Below are 15,392 nucleotides of genomic sequence, written 5' to 3'. Positions count from 1 at the left end.
GGGAAAGTGTAGTTAGATAGCATAGGATGGTGGTCGGCAGGATGATGTTGGAGATCAAGAAGAGGAGGAGAGTGAGGGCAGAGCCAAGGATCTAATTGTGGAGGTTGAAAAAGGAAGACTGCAAGGTTGAGTTTAAGGAGAAGATAAGACAGGGACTGGGTGGCAATGAAGAGTTACTAGACAGGTGGGCAACTACAGCAGAAGTAGAAAGGATGACAGCAAGAAGGGTGCTTGGCGTGACATCTGGACAGAGGAAGCAGGAAAAGGAAACCTGGTGGTGGAATGGGGAAGTACAGGAAAGTATACAGAGGATGAGGATGGCAAAGAAGAAGTGAGATAGTCAGAGAGATGCAGAAAGTACACAAGAGTACAAGGAGATAAGGCACAAGGTGAAGAGAGAGGTGGCGAAGGCTAAAGAAAAGGTGTATGCTGAGTTGTATGAGAGGTTTGACACTAAGGAAGGAGAAAAGGACCTGTACCAATTGGCTAGACAAGGACCAAGTTGGGAAAGATGTGCAGCAGGTTAGGGTCATAAAGGATAAATGATGGAAACATACTCACAAGCAAGGAGGGTGTGTTGAGAAGATGGAAAGAGTACTTTGAGAGGCTAATGAATGAAGAGAGAGAGAGAGAGAGAGAGAGAGAGAGAGAGAGAAAGTTGAATGATGTGGAGATAGTGAATCAGGAAGTGTAACGGATTAGCAAGGTGGAAGTAAGGACAGCTATGAAGAGGTTATAGAATCAAAACGCCATTGGTCCAGATGACATACCTGTGGAAGCATGGAGGTGTTTAGGAGAGATGGCAGTGGAGTTTATAACCACATTGTTTACTGGAGTCTTGGAAAATGAGAGGATGCCTGAGAAGTGGAGAAGTATGCTGGTACCAATTTGTAAGAATAAGGAGGATGTGAAGAGCTGTAGTAACTACAGGAGGATAAAATTGATGAGCCACACCATGAAGTTATGGGAAAGAGTAGTAAAAACTAGGTTAAGAATGAAGGTGATGATTAGTGAGCAGCAGTAGGATTTCATGCCAGGAAAGAGCACAAGAAATGCAGTGTTTGCTCTGAGGGTGTTGATGGAGAAGTATAGAGAAGGCCAAAAGGAGTTGCATTGTGTCTTTATGAACCTGGAGAAAGCATATGACAGGGTGCCTCGAGAGGAGTTGTGGTAATGTATGAGGAAGTCGGGAGTGGCAGAGACGTCACATGTATAAAAAAATTATATCACAGAACTGTTAATACTGTAGTGACTTCTTCATGGGAGAATATAGATAAAAATACACAAAACAGTTTAGTAGGGGGGAAGGTTCAAAAACAAGGGAGGCAAGGATGGTGAGGGACAGAACTGGTTCCGAAGAAACAGAAAACTGTACTATGTACAGTCTTCCCAGCTGTTCTGGCCATGGGGAATGCCTTCACCAAGCTGCCTTGGTTCGGTTAATTGGAAGGGCTGTTATACACGGCAAAACTAAAAATCGCATTCACCTAGCAAAGCTATCGCGCTTATCACTTTCCTCTTCACCACACTCCTCCTCTCTCATTGCTCTCTGGGCGAGTCTCATATCTCTGTTTTCATTGGTTTAAGCCAGATGCTCATACCCCCACCTATTACTCTTTCTGTGGGTCCTCATTTCTAGAGCCAGCTTGCATCATCACATTCTTTATTTTGTCTCAGTGGTGCGCCACCACATGCATGGTACTCATAGCAGAGTTTTCAGAAAGGGCTAAATCTATATTTAGATAAATATATGCCGTTTTAAAGGCACAAAAGGGATCCTACAGAGTCGTGGAAAAAAACATTTTTCCATTTCCTGATTTCCTTTATTACTGCAGAAATATTTTCCCCCTTCCTGATTTCTTTTATTATTGCTGAGACAAATAAGGATAAGTAATGTGGTGCTACAGGCATTTAAATGGCAGGCTGTTTGCTAACGCAATCATAATATAGAAAGCATCAAGTTTTTTGGGAAGGGAGAATTCAGATGAGATTGGATTAGTTTTTACTTTGTACATTAGTTGCTGGACTATATAGACTCTATGATAGTTCCCTTTTGCTGTATATTTGCACTGAAGAAGAACTTTTTTGGTTATTCGTCAGTTTACATAGCCTACCTGTTTTCACTTCTCTGGCCAACAGGTTAGAATTATCTTAGCCAACCTTCACTTCATTATGCCCACTGTGCTGGAAGACAATCAACCGACCAAGGCGCTACATTCAGGTTTTCATAAAGTGTGAGTGTATGTACATAAAACATAATATGTTTTTGCCAACATAAAGAGATAATTTGCAGAAGGGTCTGGTGTTCACGATGTAATCAGATCAATTTACTGAACTACTATTGCAATAAGGGCACTTAGCAAGAATGAAGTTGCTTTTCCTAACCATAAGCAGTGACATTCTATTAACCTCCAGAACGCAATGTTGAAATGCTATAATCTAGGGTCCCTTTTAACTGCATGGTTGTGCACCAGCACAGTTTGAGCAGTGCCACACAATACTTTTGAACTGTTGTGCTGGTGTTATCGTATTGCTTCAGGGAGGACAAAGCTTGTTGAATGTGTTTTATTGCTTAGCAGTGCAGTCCCCAATCACCCAAACGTGTGTCATTTCCTCTGCATACTTGATGCCACATGGCATACCCACACCAATTTTTTGTCTAAACTTCACAGGCACTGTATTATCCTGGAAGAAACTTTGACATCCCGCGAGATACACTTTTAACATCCCGTGAGACAAAGCAGTGAGACAAAAGGACAGCTGCTGTACAGGCTTTTAAATGATCGATGTGCAGCGCGACAAGCAGAACATGCAGCTTGGCAGCAGCAAGCCAGCAGCTGATCCGTCCGCATCTCCTTAGCGTGCTTCCAGTCCACCCCCCCCTTTACAACATGAGCAGCAGAGACCTGTACAAGTTTATATATTAAATGATATCATTGAGCTAAGATGTCAGAAGTCTTTCTTTTTTTCAATTTATATTCCTAATCCTAGAATACTCAAACTAATGATGTTTAATGAATGATCACAGTTATTTAAATTGTTGTTTTTTATGCCTTATGCTTCTTTAGAACATAGATATTTGATATCTATTGCAGTTTTAGGTTCTAAGATTTCCTTCAAGAAGTTGTATTTTACCCATTTTGCAACAATAAAAATTGATTTATATCAAGTAATTTTTTTGAGCCTATCAAAGAGACATATCTTTATTGTTAATAACATCATCTGCAGGTGTAAAAGTTCATGAGGCAACTAAGAAACATTAAATTCAATTAATCATATAAAAAACAACTGCACATATGATTTGATGGTAAAAACACTGGATAATACAGCAGCACAGTCGCCTTAAAATACTTTCTCTAATTTTGCACGTTTTTGACACTGAATGTTTTCAGATCTTCAGCCAGGATCTAATATTCAGTAAAGGGCACCTGAGTGAACTTATTTCATTTATCTAATGAACAAAATTATCTAGTACTAACTTGCACAGTGTAAAAAAGTAACTGCCTCCTAACTAAGTTAACCCAATTAAAGTGTTCATTGAATACCACAATCATGATAACCATAATCTCCGCTCAGTATAAGCCTCAATTAATTTGACCCATACAATCAGAGTCAAGTTGACACCATAATGATTCAAAAAGCACATAATGCCAAAATTAAAAGAAATTCCTGAACAGATTAGAAAAAAGAGGTTGACACCTACCAGTCTGGACAGGGATACAAAGCCTTTTCTAAACTCATGGTGCTGAGATTTAAACAAACCACAGTGAGAACCATAATCTCCAAATGGAAAACACTTGGAACAGCTAACTTGCCACAGCTGCTTCAATGGATTAGCATACAGGAAGTCACAAACAATCCTAACAAAAATACAAAGAACTTCTGTTCCCATATGAAAGATGTTCAGTTTTCATGCCTCCGTAATCAGACACTGGATGAAAATGGGTTTAATTAAAAGTAGCATTATAGAATACAGTGTTTACCATTTGCCAGAAAGTACCAGCATGATCACCAAAAACTTTTGATAGCTATGGACAGATGATACAATATTAAAGATTTCTGGATAACATTTCTCCCATTACTTTGCTTTCACAGCAAGAACATTATCTCATAAGTCAAAGGTGGAGGTGGTAGTGCAATAGTATAGGGATGTTTTGCTACCTTAGGACTTGGATGACATGTTATAATTGAAAGAATCATGAATTTTGCTCTAGCTAAACAAATTCTTTAAAAAAAAAATGTCCACTCATCAATGTCTGGGCTGAAGTCAAATTAATTTACTTGAACTACAGCTAAAGGTGGAATGACCAGTTATTAAGAAGACTATTACTATTAAGTGGCCTATTACATTTTCACATGGAGCCAGTAGGTGCTACATGAAGCGTACCAATACTCTAGATCATTGCTACACCCCAATAAAAGACCATTACTGCACGTAACTGTGCCTCAGTCACGGGCAGACTGATTACTCATACTACTGTTGCTGCTGGCTTACATGCACAGACTGAAATGACTAAAATGTGAGGAACCAGACAGAAAAGTGGTGCAGTGCTTAACTAAAGAGGTACAAGAAATACTGTAGGGGCTATCTATGTATTCCTTAGTAAGAAGCCATGGATAACCACTGATATCTGGAATTTACTGGAGACACATAGCAATGCATTTTGAAACGGTGATATGGAAACATATAAGAAATGCAAACACCAATTCAGAAAAGCAATCAAAGTGGCTCAGCATCAGTTTGGCAGTAAACTTGAGATGGAATATAGCATCTTTAATAATTCACACAAACTTTGGCAGGAATTCGATATATTTATGGACTACAAAGTAAAACCTAATCCAACTTCATCCGAATTCTCCCTTCCTAATAAACTTAATGCTTTCTGTGCCAATTTTGATTGTGTTAACAAGCAGCCTGTCAACTGAATGCCTGTTGTACTACATTTGTCATCCTCATTTGTCTCTGCAATAATAAAGGAAATAAGGAAGGTGGGAAAATATTTCTTCAATAAAAGGAAATCAGGAAGAGGAAAAATATTTTTTTCATGACTTGGTGGGATCCCTCTTTTACTTCTAGAACTGCTTATATTTATCTAAATATAGATTTAGCCCTTTCTGAAAAAATCCCATTGGGATTTTGGTCCATGCTGATGTGATAACATCACATAGTTCCTGCAGGTTTTTCAGTTCCATTTCACCTAATTTCAATGGTGAACAAGTGGATTAATATTGAGGGACATGTTTGTGGAACAATCTAGAGATTGTGAGTGCTTATTAACATGGCACATTATCGTCTGTGAAGTATCCTTTTGAAAAATGGTAAATTGTGGCCAGAATGAGATATTAAACAGACAAAAACAATGCTTAGGCACACTTTGGCATTTAAATAACACTCAGATTGTATTAGGATGCATAATGTTTGTCTAGAAAACACTACCCACATCACTGCACTAATACCACCAGCCTGTATTACTGAAACTAAGTTATACCAATTTCTAAGCCTACTATCTGCATTTCAAAATGGAAATAACTGTCAGATAAGGTGACATCTTATCAATCATTTATCATTCAGTTTTGATGATTAAGTACCTACACTAGCAGGATATTTAATTTCTTAGCTATCAGGAGTGAAATTTGATATGGACTCCTGCTACTATAATCTGTGTATTTCAAGTCTGAAGTAATGTGCTTTTTAGACATGTTCGTTACCAACCAGCTGTTCTCCCCTGACCGGCCTCTCTTAAACAAGGTGTTTAACTGCCAGTAATGAAAATCCCAGGTAGGCTGGTTTGTAATGTTTCCTAAAAATACTGCATTACGTGCACATCTGATAATATAAAGCGAAAAAATAGTTCTTGAGAGAACATGAAGAAACTAAATGTATCAAAAAATACAAAAACTTAAGCGACTTCTGCCTTCAAAGAATACAAAAGTTCTAAAAGGCACAGCTAGGGTTTTAGAAACAAGTTGCCTTAGTTATGAAAAAATGAAGCTTCAGTTTTCCAGCTACTTCTCTTAGGAACAAAATCAACGAAGACAACAAGATAAATACAGTGAACAAAGATATGCCAAATGACATGTCATATAAGTTATTATTTGTGAAATGAAACTTGAAACCTTTGCAGAAACTGTCTTACAATTCAAGAAGAATGATATTAACATACAGGAAGTAAAAGAAAAGGCAAAAAAATGTTAAGAAGACTGTTCAGCAAGCAACACCTGTACATAATTATCTTTGTAATTAAAATGATAGATTCAACAACTTTAAAAGACATTGTATTTAGCTCAGGCATTGTAATGCAAGTTACAAAACATAACACTTAGGTAATGTTGCTGTTCGAAGTACTGAAGTGATTACTGTGATTTGTGACCATTAGAACGTAGTACAGGAAACCACAAACACTGAAAGTCAGCAGCAAAGGAAATATATACTGTTAGGTATATGGTTCTTACCCTGTTGTAAAAAGGGTGCTGAGGACCTGTCATGCCACTATAATAACTGCTGTGGACTTGAGGAGACACAACTCCAGCAGGATTAAATGGGCCACTGAAAGAATTAGTGGGAGAACATGCAGAAGATGGCTGGCTGAACACAGATGCAGCTCGGGCAGGGCCATCTTGAAGAGGTAGTGTAGGATACGCAATCCCACCAATATTCATCTGTTCTCTGGCAGCACGAACATCTAAAGAAAAAAGAAAAATATCTTAATATTAATTTTGGACCTAAGGGGTAGGAGAAAAACTTATTATATCCAACTGTATTTATTATAAAAAGGAAAAATGTCTTAGCAAAAACTTCTTCAACTACTCAACAATGATCTTCAACAGTATTTACTCTCATTTTTTAAAGTTAATTTAATCTGAAGAAGCAATGACATTTAGAACATTAGAACAATTTATGAAAAGAGCAGGCAATTCAATCCAACAAACTCTTTCATCCTATTCACTAGATTCTCTAAAATAATATCAAATCAAAATGTGTAGGGCACTAAAGCTCTACTCTTCATATTAGGTACTCAGTAGTTTACTCCATGTATCTATGGGTCTTCATGTGAAGAAAAACTTTGTAATATTTGTACAAAATCTACGCTTAAGTTCTCAAACCTGTCCCTGTGTTATTGTTTAAACCATAACCCATTTCACTTACAGTGGTGTGCAAAAGTATTCAATCCAAGTGAAAGTCATCATATTTTCTGAATGACAAAAGATATGGAACCCATATTTATGCATTCGTCACTTTTACTGTGCTCCCTTATGCTGTAACAATACATTTCGAAAGTCAAAATAAATCACTTTCTGTACATATTTAACTGAAGAAGAAAAACTCTAAATTTAGTGTTTGTACAAGTATTCAAGCCCTACACATTAATGTTTTGTCAAGAACCCTTTTGCTGCACTAACAGCCTTAATTCTTTTGGGGCAAGTATGTACCAGTTTTGTACATTGTTGAGGAGTTATTCTTCCCTATTCTTCTTGGCCGAATTTATAGAGATCCTCTAGGTTGATCCTCTCGGTTTATCACATCTAAAAAAAGACATTACTGTATGTAAACGATTCATGTGACAGCACATCTGAATTTTTTCAAAAAGCATGAGAATGACCTCGTTGTGAGGAGTCTTTTACAGTAATGGCTTTTTTGTGCCACCCTCCCTTACAAGCCTAGTGTTATATGAAGATGAAATCTGAATTTTCTTTTAAGTGATTGTTGACTTCTCTCAAACATCTTATTCTTGTTTACCCAAAGCTTTCAGGAGATGATCTTTCCTAGGCAGTGTCTGCATGGCCTGATTGCAGGTTGCACCTTCTAATAAATTAACAAACAGTGCCTACTGGAATATTTAAACATTTGTATATTGTTTTGTTCCCATTCTTAATGATTACATTTGTTTTGTTTCTAACCTCTTTGAATGCTCTTTAATCTTAATTTTCACACCTTTTCTTTAGATTCACAACCTGAATAACAAACCCCCCCCCCTTGACTATGGGTTTTTATTCAGAAAATGGCAGTTATTTTATTGATTTACTCATGCAGGCCAATTGTAAGGTAATGTCATATTAAGGAAATAATTTTAAGTTTCAGTTCTTTGAAATAAAAACATCAAAGGGAATGAATGTTATTAAGTAAAATTAATGAATTGGTCAAGTGGCTGAATATTTTACTTGACACCAGAAACATGTACATAAATGCATTTAATTTTTAAAAACAGTTCCTTTAAAAATGTTTATTACCTGCAATAATCTCTCTTAGTTTGGGGTCCAGATTGACTGTGCATGGCAAAAATACTTTTATGTCTCGTGCTGAGAGAACTGGTGTTCGTGAAGACAAAAACACTTCAAAGCTACGAATGTCACCATCAATTTCTAGTAGAGGTTCGACATCTTTCGTGGTTGGGATGTTCTTTGATATCCTAAAAATAAAAAATAAATGAGAAAATTTGTCAAACAGGTCATAATAATTAAGCAACAATACATTAAGCAGAAAAAGTTGACTACCACTCATGTTCTTATTTTACATATCAACTTGGACAGTCACATTATATTTTAAAATCCATCCATCCATTTTCCAACCCACTGAATCCGAACACAGGGTCACGGGGGTCTGCTGGAGCCAATCCCAGCCAACACAGGGCACAAGGCAGGAACCAATCCCGGGCAGGGTGCCAACCCACCGCAGGACACACACAAACACACCCACACACCAAGCACACACTACGGCCAATTTAGAATCGCCAATCCACCAAACCTGTATGTCTTTGGACTGTGGGAGGAAACCGGAGCGCCCAGAGGAAACCCACGCAGACACGGGGAGAACATGCAAACTCCATGCAGGGAGGACCCGGGAATCGAACCCAGGTCCCCAGGTCTCTCAACTGCGAGGCAGCAGCGCTACCCACTGCGCCACCATGCCGCCCTATTTTAAAATCTGGTAGTTCTAATAAAGTTAAATAATGTATTAGAGTATATAAAATAAATATAAAATGTAAACCTGCAAAACATTAACCAAAGAAAGAGTGCAGTATGTTGTCACACACGTGCACTTGGGAGTCAACCAAAGGGACCAGAAAACGGTAATTCCACGGCAGGCCAGGGGGTGGCGGGTTGCGCTAAACCTCTCTCTTTCTCTCTGCAGACCAAATATGAGAAATACTGCCTGTCCCAGCCCAGGACGACATTACTTCCTGGGAACCGACTATAAAAGCCCCTCATCCTCCATACCTGAGCAGTTCTACTTTGGACTCGAACCTGTACACATTGTACTAAAACTTAATCCCTTTTGCAGCCAGGGAAACTATACGGGTCCAGCCATTTACTTCACAATGTCAAGTGTTTCATTCAAAGAGATGCAAGCAACATATAGAACTTAAAAAGCTGCATGTAAAAGTAAACAATAAGATGTGTATTTTTTCTCCAAGAGAAAAATTTTGTTTATTACTGAAGATCAATAAATAGTTAACAAACAACAATTCCATCCTCATATCAGTATTGTAACATTTTTCAGTATTTAATATTTTTGACATTGTTCAGGCTGTAGAAAAATACATTCTGAAATATATAGTATATCTTCATTAGCTTACTACTTAGGCCATTCAGTTAAAGCATGTATACCCACTTTTAAATGGCAAACTAAATTCCCCTCTTTTATTTTTTGGACTACTGATTGATTTAAAATTTAGCTCAATTTATCCTTTTTATTCTTATTCAGGCTTCCCGCACAGCACAATTAATTCAGAGAATAAAATTCTTTTACTTTTGCATTATAACTAGTGAATGTAATACTTGATTCTGAGACAGCCCTGCATTCTGAACAATCTATAAACACACTTTCAGATTATACTTAGTATGTTTATAAAACCATCAAAGCTAAACAGCAATGCACATTTACTTTTGTAGAACATAGTAGACCAAAACATTAAAACGAAGAGACTTCTCACTTTGCAAGTCAATACTGCTGAATTTGACTGAGATGCACTAAAATAATATGATTAAGGTTTAAATTCTTAATGTAAGTTAAATATATTTAATTAATCCAAATGTTATTATTCATTTAAGTTTCCTCTCATGTGTTAGTTTTTGGAAGTCATACACTAAAAGTGAGGGTCTTATGCTAACATATTACCTCATCAAAACAGAACACTTACATCTGTAACATAGTAGACATTAAAACAGGCATATTGTATTTTTCAGTGTTTGCTAGAGATTGCTTCTTTGGACTATTTAAACACTGCACAGGAAGTCTGCAATGGCATTGTTATTTGGTAAATGTAATTGTTATTTGGTAAATGTAATTGTATTTACTTCTTTCAAACACATTAATCATTTTTTTTTTTAATTGCATTTTTATTGAAGTTCAACAGGCAACAGCCATGAAAAAGCAAAGACTGGAATAATTCCAAAACATATGAAGTAAAGGACCATTCAAGAGGCAAAAGTGATTGGTAAAGCTGGGAAACATTAATATTAATGACCTTTACGAGGATGAGTTACAATTAGCCATTTACACCATATGACACCTCTCAACTATAGGCGAATGATCACGCAAGTTAGGAAATGATACTGGCCAAAGGTTATTCACATATTCAATTACATTGTCATTTTCAGAATTTTCTTAAATTCCTAAGACTTTCTGTTGTTTCTAAATTTAATTATGCCACCCTACTTTCCAGTGCATCTTATTATGGTGCTTGTTACATCATCCAAGCATTTCTGTCAGTGTTTTTATACTCCAGTGAGGTTTTCTTCTGTTTAGTTTTAACTTGTGCCATGTTGTTTTGATGTGGAGGCCAAGCTCAACCTGAAAACTATGCTGCAAGGATTCATGCATTACAAAGAGCTGGTTGACCCACTTCACAAACTGCTTCAAATTATCAAAGAGAATGTTCATATTTGATGATCTTCTTTATGGGACTGGAGACTTCCATGTGAAACCTCCTTGATGCAGAGATCATCTTTCCATTTCCTGATGATAAGCAGCACATTTTTTATATAAATATTAAGTAAAGGTGAGAATTACAAATTGTGGAAAAAGTGCAGGGAGAGCTACCAGAATGTGCACCCAGACGACACTAAAGTTCAAGTAGTCTCCTAAATGTTATTAATAAGTGATGGTGCTTGGCAGCAAAAAGTAGATCTTGGGACATACCCTGGCAGGCAAGGAGTGGGAGGGGGCTGAAAAATACTGGCTAGACACAGATGTACTCACCTGACTTTTCAATTGGGTGATGTCTCCTCTGCAACTGAGTAAAGCACTGAACATAAATGAGGATAACCTTTTAACCCTGGCTGGGTACCATGCAGTTGGAGAATGTATCTACAGACTAATGCGATTGTCTCTCCATCTTGCAGACAGGAAAACCTTGACATTTGTGTTGGGTCCAAGTATGAGGTGCGTAACTATTCACAGTATTTATCCTTTCAAAACATATATGCAGTAGACCTGACACACAAATGCATGCCATTCTTTGGTCCTTCTGCAGACTTCAAACAAAGTTTAAAAGATTCCCTCATCTAAATCTCAAGTGTTAAATTATTATTTGATATATATATATATTATTATGCTAGTCATGGACTGTCTGAACTCGATTATGTGGAGTTTTCAACCACCACTTTTTAAGGTAGCAAAGTGTTTTCTCTAGTAGTGCTGGCTTTCTCTTAGTATTCATTCTGTTTACAACCAACTGCTGAATTTACCAAAAAACACTGTTAATACAAAATAAACCCTGTGACTGTGTATTTTCAAGCAAAACTCTGTTGCCTGAATAGCTAGAGATGGGGAAATGCCATTGATTTTAAGAGCTATGGAATGGTAGCTACATTCATGCACACATTGCTTTTGCTATTGAGATATAGCAATTTGTACCATTGGGAGACTGGAGCATTCATACAAGTTTCAGTACACATTAAAGAATGAAGTTAATCTAACATTGTCCTCAAAACCCATTCCATCACATTTCTATTCACTTAATCTTCTGTTTTTAATAAAAACAGAAAGGGTCTCATTTGTTTCCTCTTTACAAGCACTGGAGCTTACATGAAGCACCCACTGTAATTACAGGATGGTACCATTTATGCAAGACAGCACCTTCCAACCCCATTCCACCAGGATTCCACTTCCTCAAAAGACAAATTTCACAATAATTTTAATATTTCTCCAAAGTGCAACTCAGAACTTTAATATAATGTTTGGACTTATGAATATCACACAACATTTTCAATCCTATGCAATTTGGTTCAGTATCACTGGTGGAGGAAGAATCCATCTCATCAAAACTAGGTGCAAGGAGAAATTTTGGGTAGGGTATCCAGTCCATTGCACATTTACATAGGTTCACTTTGGAACGGCCAATAAAGCTAACTTTCTCTATTTTGGAAAAATATACTGTGAGGAAAAGTAAACACACACAGGTGGTAGTAAAGGGTGTTTAAGCCCGAAGCACTGGATCATTAAAGGAACAGCACTATCCATTGTGCTACTGTACTGTGTAATACTAGAAAAATACAAATAATGTGTAAAATTAAATAAAAACATCTGTGAATATTTAATTTTGATTGTGAAGAATACTCTGGAAAGAGCACAGTGAATATAATATTGCAGAACTCCTGACATTTAATTTTTTTAAAGTTTAAATATAGCATCATTAAAAAATGGTATTTTTAGTTCCTATACCCTATCCAAATTACGTTATGGAGGGCATGAATGGAATTCCATGAAATTATGGAATGAAATGATTAAGCTACCTCCTATCACTTTGTTTGCAAAATTACATACACATACAGGCAAGATTTAAATTTTAGGGAATGAAAAATATTAGAGGCTTACTCAATAAAATGTCTTTGGATTTTCTGTTTTTTCTTCAAGGTTTATATGTACTAATGATCCTCTGAAATGTCTCATCTAGCAAGGCATTTTAACTTTTTTTTTTTTTTTTTTTGCATTTTATCACTTGCTTTTCAATTACACACTTCTGTGCTACATAACAAGTCTGGGTGCCTTCAGTTGGGTGAACAAATTAAAAGAGTTTAGAAAAACATGAGAATCATTTGGTAGTGAGAAACTTATTATATACTAGTCATTTAGCCCGTTACAATAACGGGCGCTAGAACAGTAGTGCATAAACATTAGTAGGAACAGTCTATATTAAATGGCAAGGGACTTTGACCTCATTCTTTTTGTTTGTCATATTTTTCTTTCTTTCAGCCTTTCTTTTGTTGATGTTTACTTGCTGAGCTGACTGTTCTTCATGTGCTGCCGCCGTGTATTGTGTGTCTTTAATTTTCTGTGACAGTAATACTGTCTTGTGTGTCCGCTGGCTTGTATGTCCATAATATACCTTTAATTTTCTCTGGCGGTAATACAGGCGTGCGCGTCAGTAATATGCCTTTAATCTCCTCTGACAGTAATACTGGCTTGTATGTGGCTGTAATGAGAGTCACTGTATTGTGTACCTTTAATTTCCTCTCGCAGTAATACTGGTTTGTATTTCCGTAAAACGCCTGTAACTTTCTCTGACAGTAATATCGCGCATCGCACCGTGCCCCGCGCATGCGCACTTCACCAGAAGACACACACACACATGGACACCTGGACACACACAGGGATTTTATTAAAGAGGATTTGCAAGCTCTACATAGATTGTGTTGACTATTTCAGCTTATCTGGTACATTATTTTTCATAAGTTAAATATTATTCTTTGGATTTCAGTGTTACCCTGAAAATGCAGTTTGATACGTAAAGCATTTTATGAAAAGTGTGAATGTCACTACATAAAATAATAACTACTTCATATCAAAACCTTTCTACATGCTTGACAGTAAAAATAACACTACATTGTTTAATGTAACATATGCAGTCACTGCATAGCGTACGCAGTGCTTTTTTTTTGGGGAATATTTACATAATGAAGAAAATCAGAAAACTAAAATGTAATGTTACGCAGTCTTATACACTTATATCTGAGCCAATATATATCTGTTCACATTTAACATATTAAAGCTTATACTGACTTGTCCATTTTTATTTTCAAAGAATACAGTTTGGTTTTCAATATCTAAACTAAATCTTATTAAATTCTGACAAACTATATTAATTGCACATCTGTAAGACATGGAGTGTTCTATACCTTATATTATTTTGAAGATCTCTATTTTTAACTCACAGCAAACAGATTTAAAATGAAATTATTCTTTCAATCAGGAACTAATTTCTGTCTTCAACTAAATGCTTTATAATTCAGTGACCACAAACAATGAGTGTTATACAAGTAAAAAATTTGAGAAGGTGTATATTATAAACAGAAAAAATGTAAAATTGACAAAGTGGTTTCATATTGCTTAAACAGCTATCAAGAACTACTAGATTAATATACTGAAAATTTCCAAAATTAAATTTGCATGCATACTAAAAATGTAAGATTCTAATTGCACACAACTTAGATACAAAATACTATTTTAAAGTTATAATACTTTTTCTCCTAAATGATGTATTTAACTTTCTACCTTAGAATCATTTAACAAAGAAAAATAGAAAAGTTTCATTATTGTTAAATTTAAATCATGCTTTATTGGTAAAATTATAAAACAGAAAAAATGTAATTTGACGCAATAGTTAGTAATTTTCCCGTTTTATTTGTGTAAATGTTTGACCTCCTGAAAGACCAGGTGTTGTGTCTGCCTTTTAACTCCAGAAAAGCACTAAACCCACTATTACTTAGTTTCTAAGAGTTAACAATGTAATAAATAAAAAGTAATTTTAGCAAAAATGCCTCTTTTTGCTTCAAGGTTTATAACCCTGTCTTAGAGTATTTTGACAACCTTAGGGAAAGAATGCATCTGCTTCAAAGAGTTCTAACCTGTTTTCTAAATTGAAGTCTAAAATCTTTTCATTTTAAGAAAAATACTTTGATAAGTATTCATGTTTCCATGACAACATCAGACACACAATGAAATGTCTTCATTTTGCTTATAAAAAAGAAATCCTGATGTCAGGTTTTAAGTTAGAAAGCAGTGAAAAAATATAATTGTTTTCTCTGATTTGCAAGTAGTCATTCACAGCTTATTACAGCAAAGAAGAAGGAAAATAATGTAACTGCAGTATACAAAAGCTTTTATCTCAAAGAATAATTGCAAGTAAATTACAATAATTGTGCCAATTAAACTAATCCTGAATGAATTGTGTGTCATCTTAATGTTTCAATGCCTTAGAAAAGAGTGTAACTAATTAGCTAAAATTGCTTTTGAGTATTAATTTCAAATGTCATTAGTTAAAAGTTAAATGATTTCACAAATTATTTTAAAACCCGTATTTTAACAAAGAACTGAGAAGTGAATTGTTCTCTTGGGACTGAGAATATTGCAAAATACAGTAAGTCTTACAGAAGTTGTAGTGAAGTCTTTA

At 35.9% G+C, this 15,392-nt stretch overlaps 1 protein-coding gene across 13 annotated transcripts in view; it reads right to left on the bottom strand.

Moving 5' to 3' along the window:
- kidins220b (kinase D-interacting substrate 220b) overlaps positions 1 to 15,392 on the bottom strand; it is a 171,521-nt gene that overhangs the window by 50,341 nt on the left and 105,788 nt on the right. For all 13 annotated transcript variants that reach the window (XM_051924905.1, XM_051924908.1, XM_028796888.2 and 10 more), the window contains 2 exons: positions 8,230 to 8,408; positions 6,454 to 6,683 (listed from right to left, as the gene is read on the bottom strand). In XM_051924905.1, the coding sequence (XP_051780865.1) occupies positions 6,454 to 6,683; positions 8,230 to 8,408 (409 nt within the window). The remainder of the gene's footprint in view (positions 1 to 6,453; positions 6,684 to 8,229; positions 8,409 to 15,392) is intronic.

Source organism: Erpetoichthys calabaricus, chromosome 3 (genome assembly GCF_900747795.2).
Source record: "Erpetoichthys calabaricus chromosome 3, fErpCal1.3, whole genome shotgun sequence".
Lineage (NCBI taxonomy): Eukaryota > Metazoa > Chordata > Cladistia > Polypteriformes > Polypteridae > Erpetoichthys > Erpetoichthys calabaricus.
The sequence above is the reverse complement of the archived record's forward strand: the minus strand, read 5'-3'. Positions and strand labels throughout refer to the sequence as shown.